General features: G+C 43.3%; 1 protein-coding gene across 2 annotated transcripts in view; it reads left to right on the forward strand.

Moving 5' to 3' along the window:
* The first annotated feature begins 394 nt into the window (after nt 1-394).
* snd1 (staphylococcal nuclease and tudor domain containing 1) overlaps nt 395-24,100 on the forward strand; it is a 203,500-nt gene continuing 179,794 nt past the window's right edge. Inside the window, exons 1-10 of one of the 2 annotated variants that reach the window (XM_077544072.1) lie at nt 395-629; nt 1,551-1,700; nt 5,698-5,818; nt 6,212-6,293; nt 10,395-10,555; nt 11,329-11,420; nt 11,811-11,969; nt 12,093-12,199; nt 12,852-12,942; nt 23,278-23,382. In XM_077544072.1, the coding sequence (XP_077400198.1) occupies nt 555-629; nt 1,551-1,700; nt 5,698-5,818; nt 6,212-6,293; nt 10,395-10,555; nt 11,329-11,420; nt 11,811-11,969; nt 12,093-12,199; nt 12,852-12,942; nt 23,278-23,382 (1,143 nt within the window). In that variant the 5' untranslated portion in view covers nt 395-554. The remainder of the gene's footprint in view (nt 630-1,550; nt 1,701-5,697; nt 5,819-6,211; nt 6,294-10,394; nt 10,556-11,328; nt 11,421-11,810; nt 11,970-12,092; nt 12,200-12,851; nt 12,943-23,277; nt 23,383-24,100) is intronic. The other variant, XM_077544071.1, reaches the window with a different exon arrangement.

Raw genomic sequence — 24,100 nt, forward strand, 5'->3', positions numbered from 1 at the left:
TATCCTTTTTTCGTTTCTGAAATAAAAATTGAAAATCAAACTGTTATTGGACTTTCCCTTACCCGTCCCAGACATCCAAACGATAAAACTAAGCTGTATTTTAATCTATTTTAAAACGAAAATCAAATGAGTCATTTTTCTATTTTTAATATCTGTTTCCAAACGTAATATCCAATAACCAAAAGAGACATGGACCAATAATCATGTTTTAAAAATTAAAAATAATATTGTTTGTAAAAAAAAAAAAAATCAGAAATTAAACCATCGTTTCAAGCTATGCTGACGTGTCTCATTCACTGACCCGGAAGTTTTTCATTCGATTTGCTTGCGCGGCTCCAAGCCTCCCCGTTCACTTCCATTCATTAGGGACCGGAAGTAGCTTGGGTAGCTTAGTGACGTGGATGCGTGCGTGACACGGCGTTCTTCCGGTACAACGTGTGTTAACCAACGCGAAGCCTTTTTTCTCTTGGTTTTCTGCAGAGCAGTCCCAGCTCCCCTTTGCTCAGTCTACCCCAACCTCTTACGGCGACACGTAAATCTCGAAACCGCTGGACATGGCATCTGTTTCGGCTCATGCTCAGACAGCCTCCGCTCCCTCAGCTGGGCTCCAGAGAGGGATAGTTAAGATGGTAAGAGCCCCCCTCATGTGTGGGCGCTAGTTAGCCGGCTAGCTTCAGCGACTTTGATGCAGTGGATTCGCATTCAGGATTCAGCTGCTATATCAGGGTATTAATGTGTATTACACGCAGGTGTTGTCAGTGTGTCATCCCAATTGTGCTAGAGCAAGCAGCTAATATTGGCCCACTGCTAAGGAGATGCTGCCAAATGACGTTTAGATCACGCGTCAAGTGATTTTCAACTTGCTAACGCGCGACGTGGCGAGTGACGGGCAACTTGTGCAGACGCTGTGGGGGGTTTTCAAAGCGGAAAGCGAACTTGTTGCGAACTCGTCGCTCAAACCGCGACAGATGTGAGGTTTCCCAGCTAACTGGTGTGGTATGGTGTTTTTTTTTTTTGCAGTGTTGACTAGGGGTGATAGGGGTGAACTTTTTTGAATGTTTGCTTGTTTCTAAAAAGGCAAGGGGTTCACTTTTCTATACTGCTCTTCCGATATTCATCGCGGAGCACTACTTGGTCCGTAATACGTATCCCCCCCGAAACTGACACGTAGCTAGTGTATTCAAGCCACATTTACCATCACGCACTCACCGATACATGTGTTTTGTTTGTTTTTTTTGCTGCTAAAAAGCCATGCGGCTCACATGATCATAAGAAAGCATTTTGTCGGATGGTGTAATTTTCTTTAATATAGTGATTTATTGTAGTTGTCATCTCCTCCCTCTTAGATCAACAGCTCAGAACAAAACTGAATTGCACAGATCCACGCAAATGCGTGGTTGTCAAAAGCCAACATCTCTCTTGGGCTAAATGTCGCCATATCATAAGGCAGAAACTGACAGTTCCATATCCGCTGTCTCTTCTCACTGTCTTATTATTATCATTATCAAAACTATTCTCATGGTGGTTACTGCGTTGGTATTTTTCTCCAGGTACTGTCGGGGTGCGCCATCATTGTGCGAGGCCAGCCTCGCGGCGGCCCGCCTCCGGAGCGCCAGATCAACCTCAGCAACATTCGAGCGGGTGCTATGGCCCGGCGAGCCGCCCAGAGCCAGCCTGACACCAAGGACACCCCTGACGAGGTGTGTTGCGTGTTTGTTTGTTTACATGTTTGTTGAGGTAACGCTCATATTCAAGGCGTGGCAGCTATTGTTTCCGGGAAGAATTTGAGCCGCCTGCTTGTCTTTTCATGTAGTTGCTGTAACCTACATTAGTAGACTTCCAAATTGTTGTAAAACCTTTATTGTTCTTCACAGGCATGTGACATTTTAACATTCTGTTAAAGAGAAGTTAATCACTGGGAAGTTAATCAACAAAGGGAAAATGAAGCAAACAAGGAAAAGAAAGTTAGGCAGCTGTCAATAAAACTCATGTCAAGTAAAAACTACTTTAATAATAAATGCAAAGTTCAAGCACTATGTAATTAAACTTAAGACACATCACTGTACAATAAAGCTAGGTGACTGTTTATTCAACTTAATTCAAACCACTGTAAACTAGGGCTGCAGCTATCGAATATTTTGTGTTTGGATAAAAAAAAATGCTTGAGAACAATTATGAATACACAAGAGAAACAGCACATTTGAGCCAGCCTGGTTCAAAATGGATCAGTAGGAACTGCAACGGTGTCAGGCTGTCAGCAAGCATGTAGTCACTTTCATCCATTAACTCATTTTTTCCCCAAAACGTATAAATACGGTATATTTTAAATGTTTTAAGTGTCCCAAAGACGCATTTATGCGTTTTTTTTTTATGCTGGAGCATACAGAAGGCTTTGATGCAGCCTCTGAACTGCAAAGAACGGTTGAAGAAATGGTAGTTATTACACAAACTGCCAGCAGATGGCTGCAGAGCATAGAAAATGAACCAGGGCCATGTTGAAAAAACCCTCAATTATCAGAATTGTAAATAGATTTGTGAATAATGATGAAACTTGGCTATATTTTAATGCTAATAGCTGCAAAACGGAAACTGATAGAAATATACTTTTTTCCCCTGATGAAATAAGAGACTCTAATCTTTCTTTTGGCACTTTGGCCTTTTTAAGCAATAGAACACAATATTCTGTGGGCCTTGCAAAATCCAGTAAAACAGCCGGGAGTGAAGGGGGTTGCTTCAGTCAAAATGGCTGGGAGTGAATGAGTTAAAGTGCCTTTGAAAAGTATGGATCCTGCCAGCTTCTATCGGGGCACTTGCTTAGCGACTAGCTGCTAACGCTTGGAACACCCAGCACTTTCTACAATGTCGGTGTAATTAATCCCCTTTTTTTTGCATCCTCAGTTAAAGTTATGTTTAAGTACAGACGCTCCCCTAACAACGGTACATACGAACATGTCTGCGCGTGTGTCGGAAAATGTCCGGAAAGAGATGCTGTAAGTTAGATTTTGTATTGCGCGCCTTTTTCCGAGTGTAGTGCTTCTTTCCGCCGCTAATACCGACGCTTGGCGCTGTGAGAGCTCACCCAGCATCCATCTTCCTCTTCCTCTCATTTTTATCATTAAATATCTCGTGCATCCATTATTCAACATGGTTGGTGAAAAGCGAAAGGCTTCTAGTGAGAGTGGTAGTGCAAAGAAGAGGCAAGCCATTTCATTTGAAACGAAAGTGGCAATAATAAAGAAGCTAAATGCGGGTGAGAAAATGGTGAGCGTTGCACGGGCATACAACTTGAATCGTTCGACCGTCGGTACCATTTATAAACAGAAAGATCGTATAATGGAACACGTGAAAGGTGCAGTGCCGATACTCATCAACCCTCATCTTCTTCTCCTCGACCCTCAACTTCTTCCTAAGTGTTCTCCATTAAGTGTCTCTCGCTCTCTCTCTAACATACAGTACTGTATGTATTCTCTCCATTTTATTAAAAGTTTTTTTCAGTACAAACCAATGCAGTTTACTTGTACAAGCCTTAAACATACTTATATAAACCTTCAATATACTTATATAGGCTTTAAACATAAATTATAATACAAAATATAGCGCTGAAGCAACTTACGAACGAATCCACCTTACGAACGATCGCTCGGAACGTAACTCGTTCGTAAGTTGGGGAGCGTCTGTACCACTGATTGTCACACCTATCTTAAGTAGGGCGAAATTTGTTCTCTGCATTTGACCCATCCCCTGAGGGAGTGGTGAGCAGCAGCAGGAGCTGCACCCTAATGCTCAGTGTCAAGCAGGGAGGCAAATGGGTCCCATTTTTATAGTCTTTGGTATGACCCGGCTAGGGATTGAACCCGCAACCTCCCAGTCTCAGGGCGGACACTCTACCACTAGCCAATGAGCTGTTAGCGATTGAACATGATTTCAGGATGTAATGTTGATGAATAATCTCTGGACAACCCGCTAAATAGTGACCCAAGCTAAATCCCGTAATCTATGAATGTAGGACCCAAATACAAGTCTGCAGTATAGGGAATCCACAATAAGTAAACCATGAAGTAGCAAGGGACCACTGTAAGTGTTCCCTAGTTTCTCGCGGGTGTTACGTGGCAAAAACTAACCGCAAAAATGGAAATCCACGTTAATTAAATTTTTTTCTATTTTCCTTTAATTATATATGTTTTTTCGTTTTGGTATGATTTTTAGTTTATTATGAATCCTTTTCTATTCATCATGTTATTTTTGCATTTACAGTAATTTTTTCCATTAAAAGTATTTTTTATTTTTTTATTTACTTTGTACTTAATTTATAACACAGTATACATATTTTTGTTCATACTATATTTTTTACATTTATTATATATGTTTTAAGGCTAACACCTCACCACACGCTATACATGCACTTTTCTTGATAGGCGTTAACATTTTCTCAGATGCTAATGTATCTCTTATTTAAACACAGTATGCCTATACACTCTGTGTTCAAACCTTTGTAGGTTTTAAAATAATAATAATAATAATAATAATAACAATAAAATAGAAATAAATTAAGATCCAAAACATTTATTTGAGAAACAAAAATATAACGGTGATCAATCCATTTTTTCCGGCTGGTATGTTTTCCTAAAAAAAATAAAATAAAAATAGTAATAAAAAAAACACACACAACAACAACAAAACTGCGGTTTATAATAATAATAATAATAATAATGCATCAGATTTATATAGCGCTTTTCTAGACACTCAAATACTTCACAAAAGAATGGATGCATCATTCATGCACTCACATTCACACTGGTGGCGGTAAGATACTTAAGTAGCTACAGCTGCCCTGGGGCAGGCTGACGGAAGCATGGCTGCCAGTGTACGCCTACGACCCCTCTGACCACCACCAAACATTCGCACCTAGAAGTTATAAATGACACGCACACACAACCGATGTAATATGAACAAGCTGGAAATAGAAACAAATCGGCGGAGCGGATTCGCAATGCACACGCATGCGGTGTAATCTAGGGGTGAGCCATGGAGCAGTGGCGGACGCACGAGCATTCCAGGGCATTAAATTGGGAAACTGTCGGGCTTCTATATCCAGGTTGCGAAGGTGACGGGCAACGCAACGGACCATACACCGTTAGAAAGGTCTCGTTGACACGAATCGGAGGATGCCCGTATGTCCTCGGTAGGACATAGGGCTGGGGAGGATACGGCTGGCTAAAGACCTCAAGGACAACGAGGATTTTCAAAAAGTTACCCTGCCGGCGGTGGTTCCCATCACGAGTAAAAATCCGTAGTTTTTAATTTTAATGATGAAGATACGAGGCAGGACACGTAAACTCATTTTAACCGGGACCGCATCGCCCCAGTGCCCCGAAACTCCACTCTAGTGTAGTGGCCGGAGGGGGTGAACCATGGGGCGGGTGGCAGGCAGCGCGCTGAGCCATCTGACAGCGGCAACAATCGGCCTGTTCATACACTGTAAAAAAAAACAACCAAAAAAACCATAGAACACGCTGTAACAAAAAAAAGCACGCTGTAAAAAATCCGCGAAACAGCGAGGCAGAAAGAAGAACCCGCAAGAAACGAGGGAACACAGTATTTCAGATTGTACTTAGTAGTAGAAGACCACCTTATGTTGCACAGAGTTTCGTTTGCTTGTCATCGTTTTAATCTGACTTCTCCCCCCCATGCCCCCAGCCGTGGGCCTTTCAAGCCAGAGAGTTCCTGCGCAAGAAGCTCATTGGCAAAGAGGTGTGCTTCACTGTTGAGATCAAGACCCCATTGGGCCGCGAGTACGGCATGGTCTACCTGGGAAAAGGTCAGTACGTCCGCTGGCTGTATCAAAACTAGGTAGTACTGGACTGGTTACTCAAAATAGTGCCTGCCCGGGTGATGTAAAATGGTCGCTCATTGGTCTGCTAGCTTTGTAATGTTATGATACATGGCTAGAAATTAGCACAATAAGCACACATGTTAACATTAGCCTAGCAGAGAACATGTTGAACTTTGTAAAATCTTTGAAAAAACCATAACTCTACCATAACCTTTTTTTTTTTCACATTCTCTCTTGTATTTTTATATTTTCCAATACAGTGCTAGTTTTCTTAAGTACCTATGAAAATTAGTTTTTTTTGGATTGGCCGAAACGGATCATGACATTTTGATTGATTGCTATAGGGAAATTTTTTTTTTTCCCCCTTTCCTTGCACAGACACAACAGGCGAGAACATCGCTGAGTCGCTGGTGAACGAGGGGCTTGCCACGGTGCGGCGGGAAGGAATCAGAGGCAACAAGTAAGGCGTTTCTCCTACTTTAAAACCTGGCATTTCGTATCGAGTTCGTGAAAGAGAGCCGATGGTGTACAGTTCCTACAGATTTGAAATCTGTCATTTTACACTTCATATCTTGCACTGACAGTTTGCTTTGTTTTTTCCAATTCACACACACACACACACACACACACACACACACACACACACACACACACACACACACGCGAAAAACAAATGGTAGCATGCATGTTAAAATCAAACGGTAGCATGCATGTTAAAATCAAACGGTAGCAAGCATCCTACCATGTGTTTTAAAATGCCAACTGAAGTAAAATAGTGAGTTCAGTCGTACTTTATAATTCTACTATTTAACAAATAAAATAAAAACCAAATATCAAAATTTATAGAAACATGGTCTACGTATATAGAATTTTTTAACCTAATTCCGGTTACTTAATTCTGTCTGTTAGCGAGAGCCACTACATCGTGATAACTTACATTGATGTTTCTGCATTTGGCAATTTATTATTATATTATATTATTAGTATGGGATTTTTTTAATGGGCTTTAGGTGAACTGATGAATACACACACGCTCCCATGCACACACACACACACACACACACACACACACACACACACACACACACACGCACATACTCACCCACATACAAAAACAAACAAACAAAAAAAAAATATATATATATATATATATGTGTGTATATGTATATATATATATATATATATGTATATATATTTAAAAAAAAAAAAAACATTTATTAAATTTTTTAAATTGATTTGTTTGTTTGTTTTTAAAAAAAAAAAGGAGAGCAATGATGATGTCAAATCGAATGAACAATACTGAGCTCTCCTGGAGAAAAAAAAATAAAAATTCTATTTAACTCACGGTACTCAGGTATTCGTTGCCGCGCACTTTAACAAAACCCATTCACATACTGTGGCTTAACTCGTCCGGCTGGCGCAGCCTCCCAGTTTGTTTTGTTGGATCGCTCCAATGCTTCTTGCCACTTGGAACACAAAGTTTCAATGTCCAGCGGTTGGATTCTCCCGGAATGATGGCAAGCCCCGACGTTTTCTTGCTTCCTCCCCTTCCGAACCGTGGATTCATTGATGTGGAATTATCTTGCGGCTGCTCTATTCCCATGTACAATCGCGTAACTGATAGCTTGTAGTTTAAATTGTGCCTTGTAAGCATGTCTCGACTTTAAGCTGATGCCATTTACGGAGTTCCGTCGGAGTTCGAGTCATCTCCGCGGATAGCGCCCGGTCGCTACACATCGCCAAATGGGTGGGGTCTAAACGGGGTAAACAAACTGAAGTACAAGAGACAGAAGGTCACACAGCAGTCGGGCATTTCATTTGATCTGTTTCTATTCACTTTCTCGTTCCATCCCCTCATTCGAATACATACAGCGACAACTCTCTTCGCGCCGCCACCCACGTCTCCCCGCAGTCCCAACACAGGCTAGCAGCCAACCAAGAACGAGCGTGAACTAGCAATCAAAAACGTGTGTTGGAGCAGCAACATTTGCCCTGAAGCTTGGCTGGAAGGAAAACGTCTCCGGAACTTGGCGCACATATAAGCAGTGTTGGGAGGGTTACTTTTGAAATATAATCATTAAAAGTTACCTGCTAAGTAATGTAACTGGATTACTTTTGGATTACTCCAATACCAAGTATGCTCATGAAGACAAAATAAAAATAAATATTACCACAATCTATATTCTATACAATGTGCCCCTGCTATTTGCGGGTGATAGGGACCCGGGCAGCCTACAAATAGCAAAAATCCTTGTGTAATTAAAAAGCATATAAGCTATTGATTAATTGATTGAAGGCCATATGCTGTTTTCGAACTGTCACTGAAAGTAACCACAGATAGATAGATAGATAGATAGATAGTCATCCAATGAGGTTGACGATGTGTGACATCAACTGCTTTTTCAAACTGCCCGCGTGTGGAGGACACGACTAGTCAGTTCGTTCGTTCTTTCGTTCCTACCTCCCCAACATGTAGCAATGGTCCCACTTGCGCGGGCGTGCACGCGGTCTCTCTCGCTCTCTCACTCTCGCTCTCGCTCGCTCTCTCGCTCTCTCGCTCTGTCTCTCTCACTCTGTCTCTTTTGCACTCTCTCATCGTAGAAATCATAATCCCCATTTTTAATAAATGTACCTGTAATCTGATTACATGTTTTTTTACTGTAACTGTAATGGAATGCAGTTACATTTTTTTTTTGCAATCTGATTATGTAACGGCGATACATGTATTCCGTTACTCCCCAAGCCACACATAAGACACATTTAAGTGTGCCTTATAGTTTTAAAATACGTAATATTTTCTTGAAAACTTCTTGGGCGGCGGCCAGTTTACTTGGGCGGGCCGCCCAAGTAACATGGTGTGAGAATGGCTGGGTGTAATTCAGGACGTTGCATAACCACGAACGACACTGGCTTCTCTGGTTTGTAATTAGTGTGTGCCAGTGGCTGGCAGGCAACAGTGGCATGTCGTGCACTCGTGTGTCATAAAAACATCAGTCATCAAATGCTGCCTTTGCAAGAAAACCATGTGAAGTTGAGAATAAGGATAGTTCTGTCAGTGTCCACAGCACTGCCCTGCATTTAAAAGCGGATTGGTCCACCAGAGAGCTTTAGTCACATGACCTCTCCAACCAAACACTAAAACACTATTTAGTTTCCCCCCAGTGGCTCCATTAACCATTATCCAGTGTGACTTTGTCCACTGATGGTTATGGGAGGATAATGAAGATTATGATGATGGCGTGCACAGTGCAGGCCAACATGTGTTTACCAGCCGACTGGCTTTTTCTGTGGCTATGGTCACTGGTCATTTTTGATTTTGTAGCACTCGGCTTGTGAATGGTCCATTTTGACCATCGTGACACGTCATTATCAGCACAATACAGGCAACATATTAGGCTCCAAGAATGTTGCAGTGCAATTAAGTTCAAGCCAACCTTTTTCATTGGTACTGTTCCATGTAAACGACAGGAAATGGGGCGCAGGAAATTGTGTGTTTAGTATTCAGTGTTGGGAACTTTACTTAAAAAAAGTAATTAGTCATAGTTACTCATTACTTTGCTTTAAAAAGTAACTGAGTTAGTAATTGAATTACTTCATGATAAAAGTAACCCATTACCAGGCAAACTAACTATTTTCAGTACTTTTTTTTTTTATATTTCAACCATTTGGATTTTAAATTTTTTTCAATATATTATTATTATTATTATTACATTTTTATACAAGGAATTCAAATTACGTCCAGGCTATATAGGGTGTTTTCATTTATTTCTGTGAGTATTTATGTCCTCCAAAATAAAAGTCACTCTACATTTCAGCTGTCAAGACACTTTTATTGTGACGAGGTCCGACAACAACAGTGCCTCTAACTGTGTGCAAATTATTCTTTTATTTATATATATATATATATATATATATATATATATATATATATATATATATATATATATATATATATTTATAAATTCTTATTTATTAAATTTTAATTTTATCTCTTTCTATTCTGTTGTTTTCTCTTTACTGTACACTGCAGCTGGACGGAGTCCAGGAAAAAGTTCCCCACTGGGAAAATAAAAGTATATCGTATCGTATCGTAAATGCCAATTTCAGAGCTAGTCACCGCACAATGTCTTGTAAGCTTATTTTGAGCCTAGAATCTAATAAATAAATGCAATAACGCAACGCATTTCTCATACAATAACGATAACCGCGTTTCAAATATGGGGATTAGTTAGATTAGTCCGTTTATGAAAAAAAAAAACAGAGTTACCTAACACAGTTAGTTTAAACGCCGTTATTCCCTTCACTAGTATTTGCACCTTTTTTTTCTTATAAATATTGATCGTTTTCTTAATGTTTCCATGTTGCATTTCTATTGCATTTTGTACACGTACAATGGCTAAAAAATATATCGTGATAGAAGTATTTCATATCAGTCGTTAGTGCTAATTTATTTTTAACCCATTTAAAATAAAATCAATTTATGAATTTTATATGTATATAAATGTATGCCTTTAGTAATTGATACATGACTAATGACTGACATGAGACTTTGTTCTTCCAGTCTGGACCAGGTCAGACTGTGCGAGATGGAGGACCAGGCCAAAGTGTCCAGAAAGGGCATGTGGAGCGAAGGCGGCGGTGCACACACCATCCGCGACCTCAAGTACACCATCGACAACCCGCGCAACTTCGTGGACTCCCTACACCAGAAGCCCGTCAACGGTATGCAACAGCAGCACCCCGTATGACTCGGGATATCCAGGAAGTGGGGTGGGGCTTCATGTAATGGCGCCCGCCTGAGCAACCTTCAGAGGTGTAATGTGGTGCTCAGTTCTGTTAACAGCCGCTCAGCTCATTTCACCAGCCACCTAATGAGAAAGAAAAAAGCCTCTTCATTGCCCCCCCCCCCCCCAAATAAAAGCAAAAAGCAAGCATTGTGCACAATCATGTTGGATACATATCTTTTTCATACGTAATTACATAATTTTTCCGGTTGGTAATTTTTTACTTGTATATAAATCAATGTACTGATTGTTGTTGTTTTTTTAATCATTACTTTTCTTTCTCAATATTCAGTATTTTGTTTAATGCATTCATCAATTGAAAATATATATTTTTTACTTTATAAAAATATTTTGTATAAAGTATTTACATATATATATATATACATATATGTATATATATATATATGTATATATATATATATATATATATATATATATATATATATATTAGCTTTTTAGGTATATTCCACGAGTGGGAACCTACAGACAATCATGACCTAATATATTGAAATCGTCTTGATGGATTTTTTAAATACTTTTAAAATCAAAATTACATACAAAATATACATAGTATATTTGATTCTCTGATTTCTATTTCATCTATTTTGAATAACGATGTATTCTTTTTTTTTTTCTTTTTTTTTTCATACAATGCATTGAATAAAACGTGTAAAGACAGTTTGTAATCCTGCCGCTGTCGTCCCCCGTCAGCCATCATCGAGCATGTACGAGACGGCAGTGTCGTGCGTGCCCTGCTGCTGCCCGACTACTATCTGGTCACTGTCATGCTGTCTGGAGTCAAGGTAACCTCATCCCAGTGCATTTCATTGACAAAAAAAACAAACACTTTTTTAACTGAGGCATTTTATGGGGCAATATATATAAAGAGGCAATAAAAGAGCAACTGCACACTTATGTGGATTGTTTGCCTCGTATTTTTTCCGGCGCCGTGTCAGATCTGTTTCACATCAATCAAATTTTTTGCTAAAATATGACTACTCGAGATAATCTCGCTCATCTGCCACTAGAAGATGATATGTTACTTACGAGGGTTGTTGTTTGTATCCCGATAAGGTGATATCCAAAGGAGATGAGTGCTCAAAAAGATTGCCATAGCAAATATAAGACACATGCACAAAGATTATTATGATAATTATTATTACGAAGATGATGATGATTATTGTTTTCCACAGTGTCCCACGTTTAAGCGGGAAGCAGACGGCACGGAGTCGCCGGAGCCCTTTGCCGCTGAAGCCAAGTTCTTCACAGAGTCGCGGCTGCTGCAGCGCGATGTGCAAATCATCCTGGAGAGTTGCCCAAACCAAGTCATCCTTGGAACCATCTTGCACCCGGTTAGAGATGAGAGGGTTAGCTCTAACCCTAACCCACTCTGGTGGTGGTGCCAACATGGATGGATATCCAGTCACATTCATTCTAGTGTCTCTTTTGTTTTGGATTTTTTTCCTCCCCCACAGAATGGCAACATCACTGAACTACTGCTGAAGGAAGGTTTTGCCCGTTGTGTGGACTGGTCCATGGCCGTCTACACGCAGGGTGCTGAAAAACTCAGAGCTGCTGAACGGTACTAAAAACACATTTATTTTTTTAAAGCAACACTAAGGAACTTTCAGTTTACATTGATTATGGCAGCGACATATGGACAAAAGTGGTAATGTTATGCCTGAAGGAAGACCACATCTCCCATGAGAACAAGTGCATCGTGTTGTTTTTGAGCTCACGCCAGCGAGGGAAAGATGGGCCAATGTTGATCCTTGAATATTCTTTTATCCGGGTAGCTTTCCTTTTTTCTATTTTGTTTTCTCAGACAAAACTTTTCAGTTGTTGCTTCTGCCAGGAAAGCAGTAATCGCACATCGACATTCAAATTGACTTCCGTCTTTGTAACGAATGGGGGAAGGGGGCGAGTGCATATGCCATCAAGCAGTCAGCACATTTGTCGTTTTTTGTCTGGCAGTCTTCCTACCATCCTCCTCAAAGTTGCTTAATGCCAGTAAAAATGATACAGACGCCCTCAGGCCAACGGTACCATACAACTAGTTTTAAGTCGATGTTTCATCAAAAGAGTTACGAAAATATTTGATTAAGGTTGGAAAGTTCCCGTGTGCTACTTTAAGGCACACTGTGATAGATTCTCAAGGTGTATTTTAGGAGAGATGTTAAGTGACCTAAGAACCAGTCAAGTCCACTGCTTACATGCTTTTTTTTTTTGTCCAGATCGGCTAAGGAGCGTAAAGTGCGCATCTGGAAGGATTACGTGGCGCCCACAGCCAATTTGGACCAGAAGGACAGACAATTTGTGGCCAAGGTGAGGCGTTTAGAATTTTGTCACTGTCAGCTGGAAACCTTGCATCTCCAACCCTTGCTACTTTTCAGGAAATCAAAGAAGCACCCTCTTGCTTGAGTTGACAAATGCAACATTGTTAAAGTTGCTATTACACCTTATGGGCTCTGCACAAGGGAGGCAACGTCACTCGCTCTCAATTAATTTCTTATGAAAGCAGAGTGACAAGGCGAAAATCACCTTCTCCCCTCCCCCTCGGCGATACGCAACATTCGTGCATGAGAAAATTTGTGCTCGTACACGTTGACATGCACGATAATAGAAAGTTGAAACGTGTTCAACTTTTGTCGCTGTCGCCGGCTTCAACCAATCAGCAAAGGTTTCATTGATGAGCTAATGAACGCAGGGCAAGCTACACAGTGGGCTATCCAGCAAAATGGATGAGATCATTTTAGCAGTGTCCGACTATCATTTTGTAAAAAAAAAAAAATAATAATTGTACAATACTTCACGCAATCATTTCCATGCCGATTAAATAATAATAATAGGAAATAGATAGATCTTCATGCTGGAATTACGTACTGTAGTGAAACTTCTCTGTTTACAATGAAAAGGTTTAGATACCCTCCAATTTTAATAGACAATCAAATCTGTTGTAACGAGAGCAACCTATGTTGCTGCCGTCGCCGCGGCTGCTTATCGCTTTCGCGTGTGTTGAGACCTGGGAGGCGATTCGATGTCGCTTGTCGCCTCTCAAATGTCGAGCCCATTATTCTGCTATATTATACTGGTGTGCACCAACATCATCACAACACTTCCCTATAATGTTCAGTCACTAATTTACTACCTTGTCTGCTCTCACGCCGAGCCCCCGACAAGTGAAAAAGCCTTAATACTAACAAAAGCTAACGACTGTGGAAATCTTCACAAATCATCTTCACAAACACTATTTCAAAGGTTTGAGAGTATGTGATGAGTCATGCAATAAAAAAAAACAAAAAAACGATGAGCTCACTATACAGTTTAATGGATGGTGATTAATCTGCACACAAATTTCCGTTGGTGGCTGATGTGCTTCCTTCTGCAACTTGGCACTACCGCGGCGATCGATTTGAAATAAAAGAGGGTCACAAAAATGTATCTACCAAACTTTTTTTACTCGTTTTTGTTGACAGGTTTTCGTGCGATCTTGAGGTGACATAATTCTACCGCAGTGTCAAGAAGAGGAAGTTAAAAAGTTAAAGTACCACTGATTGTCACACCCAACTAAGTGGGGCGAAATTCGTTCTCTGCATTTGACCCATCCCCTGAGGGAGCGGTGAGCAGGAGCAGGAGCCGCACTCGGGAATCATTTGGTGATCTAACCTCTTAATGCAAAGTGTCAAGCAGGGAGGCAAATGGGTCCCATTTTTATAGTCTTCGGCCAGGGATTTAACCCATGACCTCCCAGTCTCAGGGCGGACACTCTATCACTAGGCCGCTTAGCTTGTCTATATAGCAGTGTTATGCTCTCAAGTTATTTTCAATAAAAAAAAACTAATAAAAATAACAAAACGTGTGGGGAATTACCATTACTATCTGTCAAAAACAAAATAGAATATTTTTTCTACCTGACAGTGATGATATGCATCTGAATTTTCTTACAAGTTTTGTAGATTATTATTATAACAATGGGGTATATGCCACGGAGGCGGCGAGACTTCCGGGTTTCACACACTGGCGCTGTTTACGGTTGCTATTTGCTACGTGTAGGCCGCATGCCGTTGCTTGCCCTTGTGCCCCTCGGTTGCGCGTTCCCGTCGATGGGTGCAAGGTCTCAGTCTCAGTTCTCCGAAGCATTTCAGAGAGCTGAGATGCCCTTCACGCTTGCGTCCATCAGCGAGAGTGCGTGGTTGGGTGGCGCAGGAGTGGGGGTACGAGTGTTGTGACGCGGCCTGTGTGTTGCAGCAGTGGCAGAAAATAGCTTTTTGTGTGACTTAAAGGAAGTCGGATGTCTGTGGCATCTACCCTATACTGATCTTTTTTTTTTTTTTTAATCTTGCATTGAACAAGTACACTACATATTTAATAAAATAAAATAATGCTAAAAATAATTAAAAACTAAAGTACTGTATAAGCATTTACAAAAAAAAAAAACTAATACACTAAAAGACTAGCTCTGAAAAATAATTAAAACTAAATTAAAGAAAACAAACTAAAATGAAAACTTGCCAATCCCTCATGCTGTGCTAGAGACAGGACATGGTTTTGGCCTTGAAGTTTGCGTTTCTCTGCCATACTAAAAGCTGACGCTGCAGCAGCACTCAGTTTCAATTGTAAGCCTGGATTACCTTTTAGAACCGACACCTAGGTAAAAATGAATAAAAGCTTACACTTTTCGTGTTCCCCTGACACTTGTTTTTTTTCTCTTGCCATAAAACAAAGCTTGACGGCCCCCTTGAAATGGTCCCCATCCAATTAGGCCCAAAAATTGTTGGCTCATGCTGTGAAAAGCCAGGCACATATTAGAGGTTATTGGCCACGGCCTTGGGAGGGAGAGAGGAAATTGTCATCAATACATAGTACACTCCCTCCTACTTGTCAGCACATATTAGCTTCAATGCAGGCAAATGGACAACACAGTTGGTGTAAAATAATATTCTACATTTCTACATAATCTCAACCCCATTACTGCCTTCACTGGATTCATTTTTCTCAAGCACAAGAGTAGAAAAAGATTAAACATCCCCAAAGTCTTCCCTCCAGACCTTTTCTTTTTTTGACTATCCTGATTAAATTCACGGCTTGCCTGAGGCTTGCATAAAAGCTGGCGATCCAGGGAGCTCGCTTAATGAATGCACACAAAAAGAGGTGGAATGAAACATTTATATTGTCTCTCAGATCTCCCCAAAAGTAGGGCTGGGATGTGCCAGGAAATATTTGGCGCACGGAAAAGGAACAAGCCAAAGCCGTTCTGTTCACTTGGAAATGGTTTGAAGCACTAGTGCACTCCTCATCTGCTTTGCAGCGTATGATGTGAATCCCATACCGGTAGCTGTGTCTGTTACATGAATAGTATTATGTTTTGATGATATAATCCCCCCCCCCCAACATTGTCATGATTTTTAACATATTTTTATTACTATTTTTAATTATCAGCAATTTTTTCCAAACGAATAATTATTTTTTTTTATTGTTACCTTTTAAATTACTAATCAAATTGCAATCATGTCAGCTGAATGGTATACTTAATGAAATTATTCTTTCACAGTTAAAAAATAAAATAAAAATTATGTTAAAAAAAAGGGGGGAAAAAAGCAATCTTATCACCAGATATGCACCATCTGTCCATCCATCCATCTGTCTCGTTCCCCTCTGCTTTTCACTTCCTATTATCTGACTGATGGATGGATAGTGGCGGGCCAGAGAAGGTCCAATCCCCACAAGTCAATCCTGCTGACGCCTCTTCATTTTTTATTCTTTATTTGGGACTGGATGTAGGCCATGTCCCAATAGTCCTACCCTTCTCACCCTCCGGTTAAAAAAATAAAAATCCACAGTGATGGAGTAAAAATGATGTGCCGTAAAAGGTTTTTTACTTACCTTTCATGGCTGGGGAGACTACTGCCTCATTTTCCTCCCCTATAACACTTATTAGCTGTACAGGCAATGGTACAAATAGCATTTCAGATGATAAAATTGAAGAATTCAGTAAAACGACTCACCCTTTGAAGACTTACAGATACTTAACGAAGAGCAAGTGTGGATTTATCATCACCTTTCCCTTTTGTCGCCCGTCACTGGTAAGTTAACCCTTTGTAGGTTTGTATAGACAAATTGGAGTTAATCCTTTTTAGACAAAGTTAACGTTCTAAAACTGCCCTAAAAAAGAAGTGTTAATCTTTGTATAAGTAATAAATGCAACCAAAATAAAGCCAAATTGTAATTAGTCAACTTTCCACAAAAATAGCACAATAGCCGAATTTATCGGTTGCAGCCTTCTAAAAAAACAAAGCACGCTATTTTGTGTAATTTAATAACACTATAATATTGTACTTTTATGTAAAAATATTAAGTTAATAACATAATAAAATAGTATAACCAAAAAGGCTGTGCATCATGATTAATTTTGATGCTGCTCCTCTAATGTGTGCAACTTTGCCACTTGGGGGCAGTATAATTTAGCCATGCAGACAAAAACGAAGAAGACCGAAAAAACAAACAGGAAGCTGAGGCACTTCAAGGCCTGAGTCCAAATTTACAAGGCTGGGTCCTCCGAAGGACGCATTTGTCGGCTGCATGACGTCACCCCTGGCGCGACTTGACAACACGCACAGAATTGATGAATGGAATCCAGTCAATGCGCTCCCGACAAGCAGCATTGCCAATCCATTCATATGTAAGTCCGTGCATGCTGTTAGTCGCGCCGGGAGTGACGTCATGCAGCCGATAAATTTGGCCTTCTGAGGACCCAGCCTTGTGAATTTGGACACGAGCATAGTTGGGAGTAAAGGCCTTTATTTTAACATGGCCAGTAGATTAGAAAATTGCCTACGCCTTTGTATGCCTTTGTCAGGGCAAGCTCCTACTAAGGCCAAAACGTGTAGGCAATTTTTTTAATCAATTAAGATTAAGACCTTTTATTCACAACTACTTTGAGTGCCCCAGCTTCCTGTCTTATGAAGTTCTCTGCTGATCCCTCCACTCGAGCATTTAAGACACATTTAAAAACAAAACAAAAAAACAATCCAATCCATTAGCACCCCTGCTTCCTCTGATTGCAAAAAAAACGAAGAATTTCACACATACTCAGTGACTAAGATGTAGAACTATTAGTTATTTTACAGAGAGGATAAAGAATATATGCCTATGAGTATTTTATTGTCTGCCTACATGTGTTGCTGCACAGTTAGATGCTATCCGTTAGCTCATCCATGGTGTTGCCCGTAATGTGTTAGCATTAAGCTAGTAGACATTAAGGTTAGTTTGATGGTAAACTTCACCTGGTAGTGGCATGGAACCGATTGAAGCTTCTTTTTTTTTTGTCCCCTAGTCATCTCAAAGTGTAGCTCACCCGTCACGTCATTTCCTCGATTTACTTGCTGTATTTTTCCCATCTGCTGCAGGCTGGAAAACTCACACTGTTTGTATTTATTTATCCGAGGCACCATAAACTTTTTTTAATTATTTATTTTTTAAATATTTTCGATCTCAGGGGATATTTGATGGAAATGTTGCCAGAGATGAGTAAGTCCTGCTTTCTCTTGTCTTTTTGTTTTTCCTTCCTCTACCCTGCAGGTCATAAGCACCTTCTCACTGTGTTGTGACAGATCTTGGCCACTGCAGATGTCTTGCATGGCGGCAGGCAGTAGGTGGCAGTAGAGCGCCACCTCTGGAAGCCCCATCGACAGAGGCCATGAGTCACACCAAGTCTCCCGGCAGCCCCCGCCCAACAACCCCCCCATCTTTGTCATATCAGATGTCAGGGCGCCATCCTCCATCTTTGCTCCTGCTATTCAGGGCATTGAGCTGTCTTTCCAACCCCACTTCCCTAATTAGCTGCTAAATGCCTTATTTAGGTGCGCGGGCCGCCCAATGACCTTGTGTGTGCAGCCAGCATTTTTTCTTATATCATAGTCAACTGCCAGCTGACAATGTACATGTTAAAAACAACACTGTACATGTTAAGAGCTTGCTGACAGCCAAAAATGCACACCCTGTCATTGTCTAGCCTAATATAACTTTAATGAGCACATGGTAGACCTTCCCTCATAAAGCTGACTGCATACTATTTAGCAAATCTAGTTCAAATTTTGCGAAAGGTTGCGAGTACCGATATCTTGAAACGAGGTTGAGTATTGACCTGATACCAATACCGGTGTCTGTATTATTCGCCCATCCCTAAATAAAACAAAGGAAATGGTATGTGTGCAAATATTTGGCCACTTATTATAAGGCTTCAGAGTTGAATTATTCTGGGAGATTTTCATGATGACAGATTTGAATGGAGTTACCTACAGTAAGCGTCACACGATTGATTCCTCCATTTTTGGTGCCTTCTCATCCTCTTTCGTGAGTTAAGCCCAATCTGTCCAAGCACAGGAAGGCCTTTCCTAATTTATTTTATTTTTTATTTTTTTCGAACTCACAATTTTTACACCCCACTTCACTGGTATTCATGACTTTAAATGACGGCTTTTCATCTCCGGAGATTTGCATAATTTCCCCCGGCAGGCTTGTGTAAGTCAAGTTATTTGGTCGCCGGGCACCCAAGTCCCAACGCGACACGTCATACTAATAATGCACGCCAGTAGTAGGATAATGATATTTTTGGAAAACGTAGCCGTCCCATCTGCTTGAAAAGTGTAATAATGGAGTCCACTTAGATTTTAATTGAGTCAAGAGTTGGGTCAGGTGCATTGCTAAGGCGCTATCCTGTGAAGCTGAGTGCTGTGTTGGGTTGGTTTCTTTTCTCTGTGCTCTTTCAGACAAGTTATAAAGCATATTGCTCTTTCCTATGATGTCTGTGAGCCAGAGGCTGAGCCGCACTGTGTGTTTCTAGAGTAGTGTGAGACCAAGCCACTTCTTGTCCCTTACTTAATATTTTGAATATGAATACATGCACAAGTGTTTTTTCAAAAGAAAAACCTCATTTGCATGTTGCAGAATCTGCATTTCAAACATGAATGTTTACGGTACAAATTTGCCATCCCCATTCCATTCAGGCTGCAAGACACAACCAGATCAGCAACCGGTGTCTTTAGCTAAACTTGCAGTCCGTCTGTCCGTCCGTCTTCTTCCGCTTATCCGGGGTCGGGTCGCGGGGGCAGCAGCTTTAGCAGGGAAGCCCAGACTTCCCTCTCCCCAGCCACTTCAGCCAGCTCATCCGACGGGACCCCAAGGCGTTCCCAGGACAGCCGAGAGACATAGTCTCTCCAGCGTGTCCTGGGTCGTCCCCGGGGCCTCCTGCCGGTAGGACATGCCCGGAACACCTCCCCAGGGAGGCGTCCAGGAGGCATCTGAACCAGATGCCCGAGCCACCTCAACTGGTTCCTCTCAACGTGGAGGAGCAGCGACTCGACGCTGAGTCCCTCTCAGATGACCGAGCTTCTCACCCTATCTCTAAGGGAGAGCCCAGCTACCCTGCGGAGGAAACTCATTTCGGCCGCTTGTATCCGGGATCTTGTTCTTTCGGTCACGACCCACAGCTCGTGACCATAGGTGAGGGTAGGAACGTAGATCGACCGGTAAATCGAGAGCTTTGCCTTTCGGCTCAGCTCCTTCTTCACCACAACGGACCGATACAGCGTCCGCATCACTGCAGACGCTGCACCGATCCGCCTGTCGATCTCCTGCTCTAACCTACCCTCACTCGTGAACAAGACCCCAAGATACTTGAACTCCTTCACTTGGGGCAGGACCTCCTCCCCGACCCGGAGAGGGCACTCCACCCTTTTCCGACTGAGGACCATGGTCTCGGATTTGGAGGTGCTGATCCTCATCCCAACCGCTTCACACTCGGCTGCGAACCGCTCCAGTGAGAGCTGGAGGTCACGGCTTGATGAAGCCAACAGCACCACATCATCTACAAAAAGCAGAGATGCAATGCTGAGGCCACCAAACCGGACCCCCTCAACGCCTCGGCTACGCCTAGAAATTCTGTCCATAAAAGTTATGAACAGAATCGGTGACAAAGGGCAACCTTGGCGGAGTCCAACCCTCACCGGAAACAAATTCGACTTACTGCCGGCAATGCGGACCAGGCTCTGACATCGGTCGTACAGGGACCGAATAGCCCGTATCAGGGGGCTCGGTATCCCATACTCCCGAAGCACCCCCCACAGAACTCCCCGAGGGACACGGTCAAACGCCTTCTCCAAGTCCACAAAGCACATGTGGACTGGTTGGGCGAATTCCCACGCACCCTCGAGGACCCTGCTGAGGGTGTAGAGCTGGTCCACTGTTCCACGGCCGGGACGAAAACCACACTGCTCCTCCTGGATCCGAGATTCGACCTCCCGACGGACCCTCCTCTCCAGCACCCCTGAATAGACCTTACCTGGGAGGCTGAGGAGTGTGATCCCTCTAAAGTTGGAACACACCCTCCGGTCCCCCTTCTTAAAAAGGGGAACCCCACCACCCCGGTCTGCCAATCCAGAGGCACCGTCCCCGATGTCCACGCGATGCTGCAGAGACGTGTCAACCACGACAGCCCCACAACATCCAGAGCCTTTAGGAACTCCGGGCGGATCTCATCCACCCCCGAGAAGCTTTCCAACCACCTCGGCGACTTCGACCCCAGAGATAGGGGAGCCCACCTCAGAGTCCCCAGACCCTGCTTCCTCAAAGGAAGGCGTGTTGGTGGAATTGAGGAGGTCTTCGAAGTACTCTCCCCACCGGTTTACGACGTCCCGAGTCGAGGTCAACAGCACTCCGTCTCCACTACACACAGTGCTAACGGTGCACTGCTTTCCTCTCCTGAGACGCCGGATGGTGGACCAGAATTTCCTCTAAGCCGTCCGGAAGTCGTTTTTCCATGGCCTCACCGAACTCCTCCCATGTCCGAGTTTTTGCCTCAGCGACCGCCAAAGCCGCATTCCGCTTGGCCAGCCGGTACCCGTCAGCAGCCTCCGGAGTCCCACAGGCCAAAAAGGCCCGATAGGACTCCTTCTTCAGCTTGACGGCATCCCTTACCGCTGGTGTCCAACAGCGGGTTCGAGGATTGCCGCCACGACATGCACCAACCACCTTACGGCCACAGCTCCGATCGGCCGCCTCAACAATTGAAGCGCGGAACATGGTCCACTCGGACTCAATGTCCCCCGCCTCCCCCGGGACAATGGAGAAGCTCTGCCGGAGATGGGCGTTGAAACTCTTTCTGACAGGGGATTCTGACAGACGTTCCCAGCAGACCCTCACAGTACGTTTGGGCCGGCCTGGTCGGACCGGCATCTTACCCCGCCATCGGAGCCAACACACCACCAGGTGGTGATCAGTTGACAGCTCCGCCCCTCTCTTAACCCGAGTGTCCAACACATACGGCCGCAAGTCCGATGACACGACTACAAAGTCGATCATCGAACTACGGCCTAGGGTGTCCTGGTGCCAGGTGCACATATGGACACTCTTGTGCTTGAACATGGTGTTCGTTATGGACAGTCCGTGGCGAGCACAGAAGTCCAATAACAAAACACCACTCGGGTTTCGATCGGGGGGGCCATTCCTCCCAATCACGCCCCTCCAGGTCTCACTGTCATTACCCACGTGAGTGTTGAAGTCCCCCAGTAGAACGAGGGAGTCCCCAGGGGGTGCGCTCTCCAGCACACCCTCCAAGGACTCCAGAAAGGGTGGGTACTCTGAGCTGCTGTTCGGTGCATAAGCACAAACAACAGTCATGACCCGTCCCCCCACCCGAAGGCGGAGGGAGGCTACCCTCTCATTCACCGGGGTAAACCCCAACGTACAGGCGGCTAGCTGGGGGGCAATGAGTATGCCCACACCTGCTCTGCGCCTCTCACCGTGGGCAACTCCAGAGTGGAAGAGGGTCCAGCCCCTCTCGAGAGGATTGGTACCAGAACCCAAGCCGTGTGTGGAGGCGAGTCCGACTATATCTAGTCGGAACTTCTCAGCCTCGCACACCAGCTCGAGCTCCTTCCCTGTCAGAGAGGTGACATTCCATGTCCCCAGAGCTAGCTTCAGTAGCCGGGGGTCAGACCGCCAAGGCCCCCCGCCTTTGGCTGCCACCCAACTCACTGCGCACCCGACCCCTTTGGCCCCTTCCACCGGTGGTGAGCCCATGGGAAGGGGGGACCCATGTTTCCTTTTCGGGCTGTGCCTGGCCGGTCCCCATGGGTATAGACCCGGCCACCAGACGCTCGCCTTCGAGCCCCACCTCCAGGCCTAGCTCCAGAGGGGGGCCCCGGTGACCCGCGTCCGGGCAAGGGAAACGAAGGTCCAAGGTTTGTGTTCGTCATTGGGGTCGTTTGAGCCATGCTTTGTCTAGTCCCTCACCTAGGACCTGTTTGCCTTGGGTGGCCCTACCAGGGGCATGAAGCCCCGGACAACATAGCTCCCAGGCTCATTGGGACACGCAAACCCCTCCACCACGATAAGGTGATGACTCACGGAGGGGTAAACTTGCAGTTATTCTGTGAAATATGGCTGTCCGCTTGGGGGGGTTCGACAGCAACATAGCGTTCTCCCGGCCAATCTCTTGACAGCTTGTTTAGCTTGTTTGTGTTTTAAATCTCTCGTCTTTTCCCTGGATCATGCAGCGTCCTCGCTCTGTCCTTCAAACCTCGTCAACAATGTCCCCTTCCCCTCCCAAATAATTTCTGTGTGTTTTATTTAACGCTCTTCCTCATTCTGTTCCTTTTGCAGGTGATGCAGGTTGTCAATGCTGACGCCATGGTGGTCAAGGTGAACTCGGGAGAGTACAAGACCATCCACCTGTCCAGCATCCGGCCCCCCAGGATCGAGGGCGAGGTACAGCAAAAATTAAAGCACACAAGATACATGCTAATGTTGACTTACTGTGGCCAACATACTTCCATTATATTTCGGATTTTTATAACTTTTTTAATTTTCTTTATAAGTGTGTAAATAATTGCCACATTTTTGTTACTTTATTTCAACCAACCAGCCAACAATTTAAATTGAGTTAAAGCATCCCTCCAATCTTGTCCAAATGACCGTGGGAACGCTTCACGACCACTTGGTGGCACCCCCAAGAATGCTCGCACATGCCCAGTGCTTGCAGCATTGCAGAGAGCGAAGCCAAGCTTAAAACTATACACACGCGTACACTGCTGGGTTACTTTGCATGGCAACCTTCTCCGTCATATCCAGTAAAAAAAGCCCCCCCCCCCCCCCCAAAAAAAAAAACTATTGAAATGTCTTTTGCCAATAATAACAACACTAGTGTGGGCTTATTTGTTAGAAGTGGAGTCTCTGTCTGCAAATGAAAGCCCTTTCAGTGAGTCACCACATTGCATCTCATAATACAGACTCAAACAAGCCCTTTTTTGTTAGTTACACACATCATATCACTACTGGGGTTTCCATCCAATTGTTTCGAACTTCTTAACTCTTTCACTGCCAGACGTTTTCAGAAACGGAATGTCGCCAGTCCCAGCCGATTTAAGCATTTTGACTGATCTTTCAAGGTCTACAGAAAATGTTGTTTGGACTATGGAAACACACA

The sequence above is a fragment of the Vanacampus margaritifer genome, chromosome 15 (genome assembly GCF_051991255.1).
Source record: "Vanacampus margaritifer isolate UIUO_Vmar chromosome 15, RoL_Vmar_1.0, whole genome shotgun sequence".
In the NCBI taxonomy this organism is placed as follows: domain Eukaryota; kingdom Metazoa; phylum Chordata; class Actinopteri; order Syngnathiformes; family Syngnathidae; genus Vanacampus; species Vanacampus margaritifer.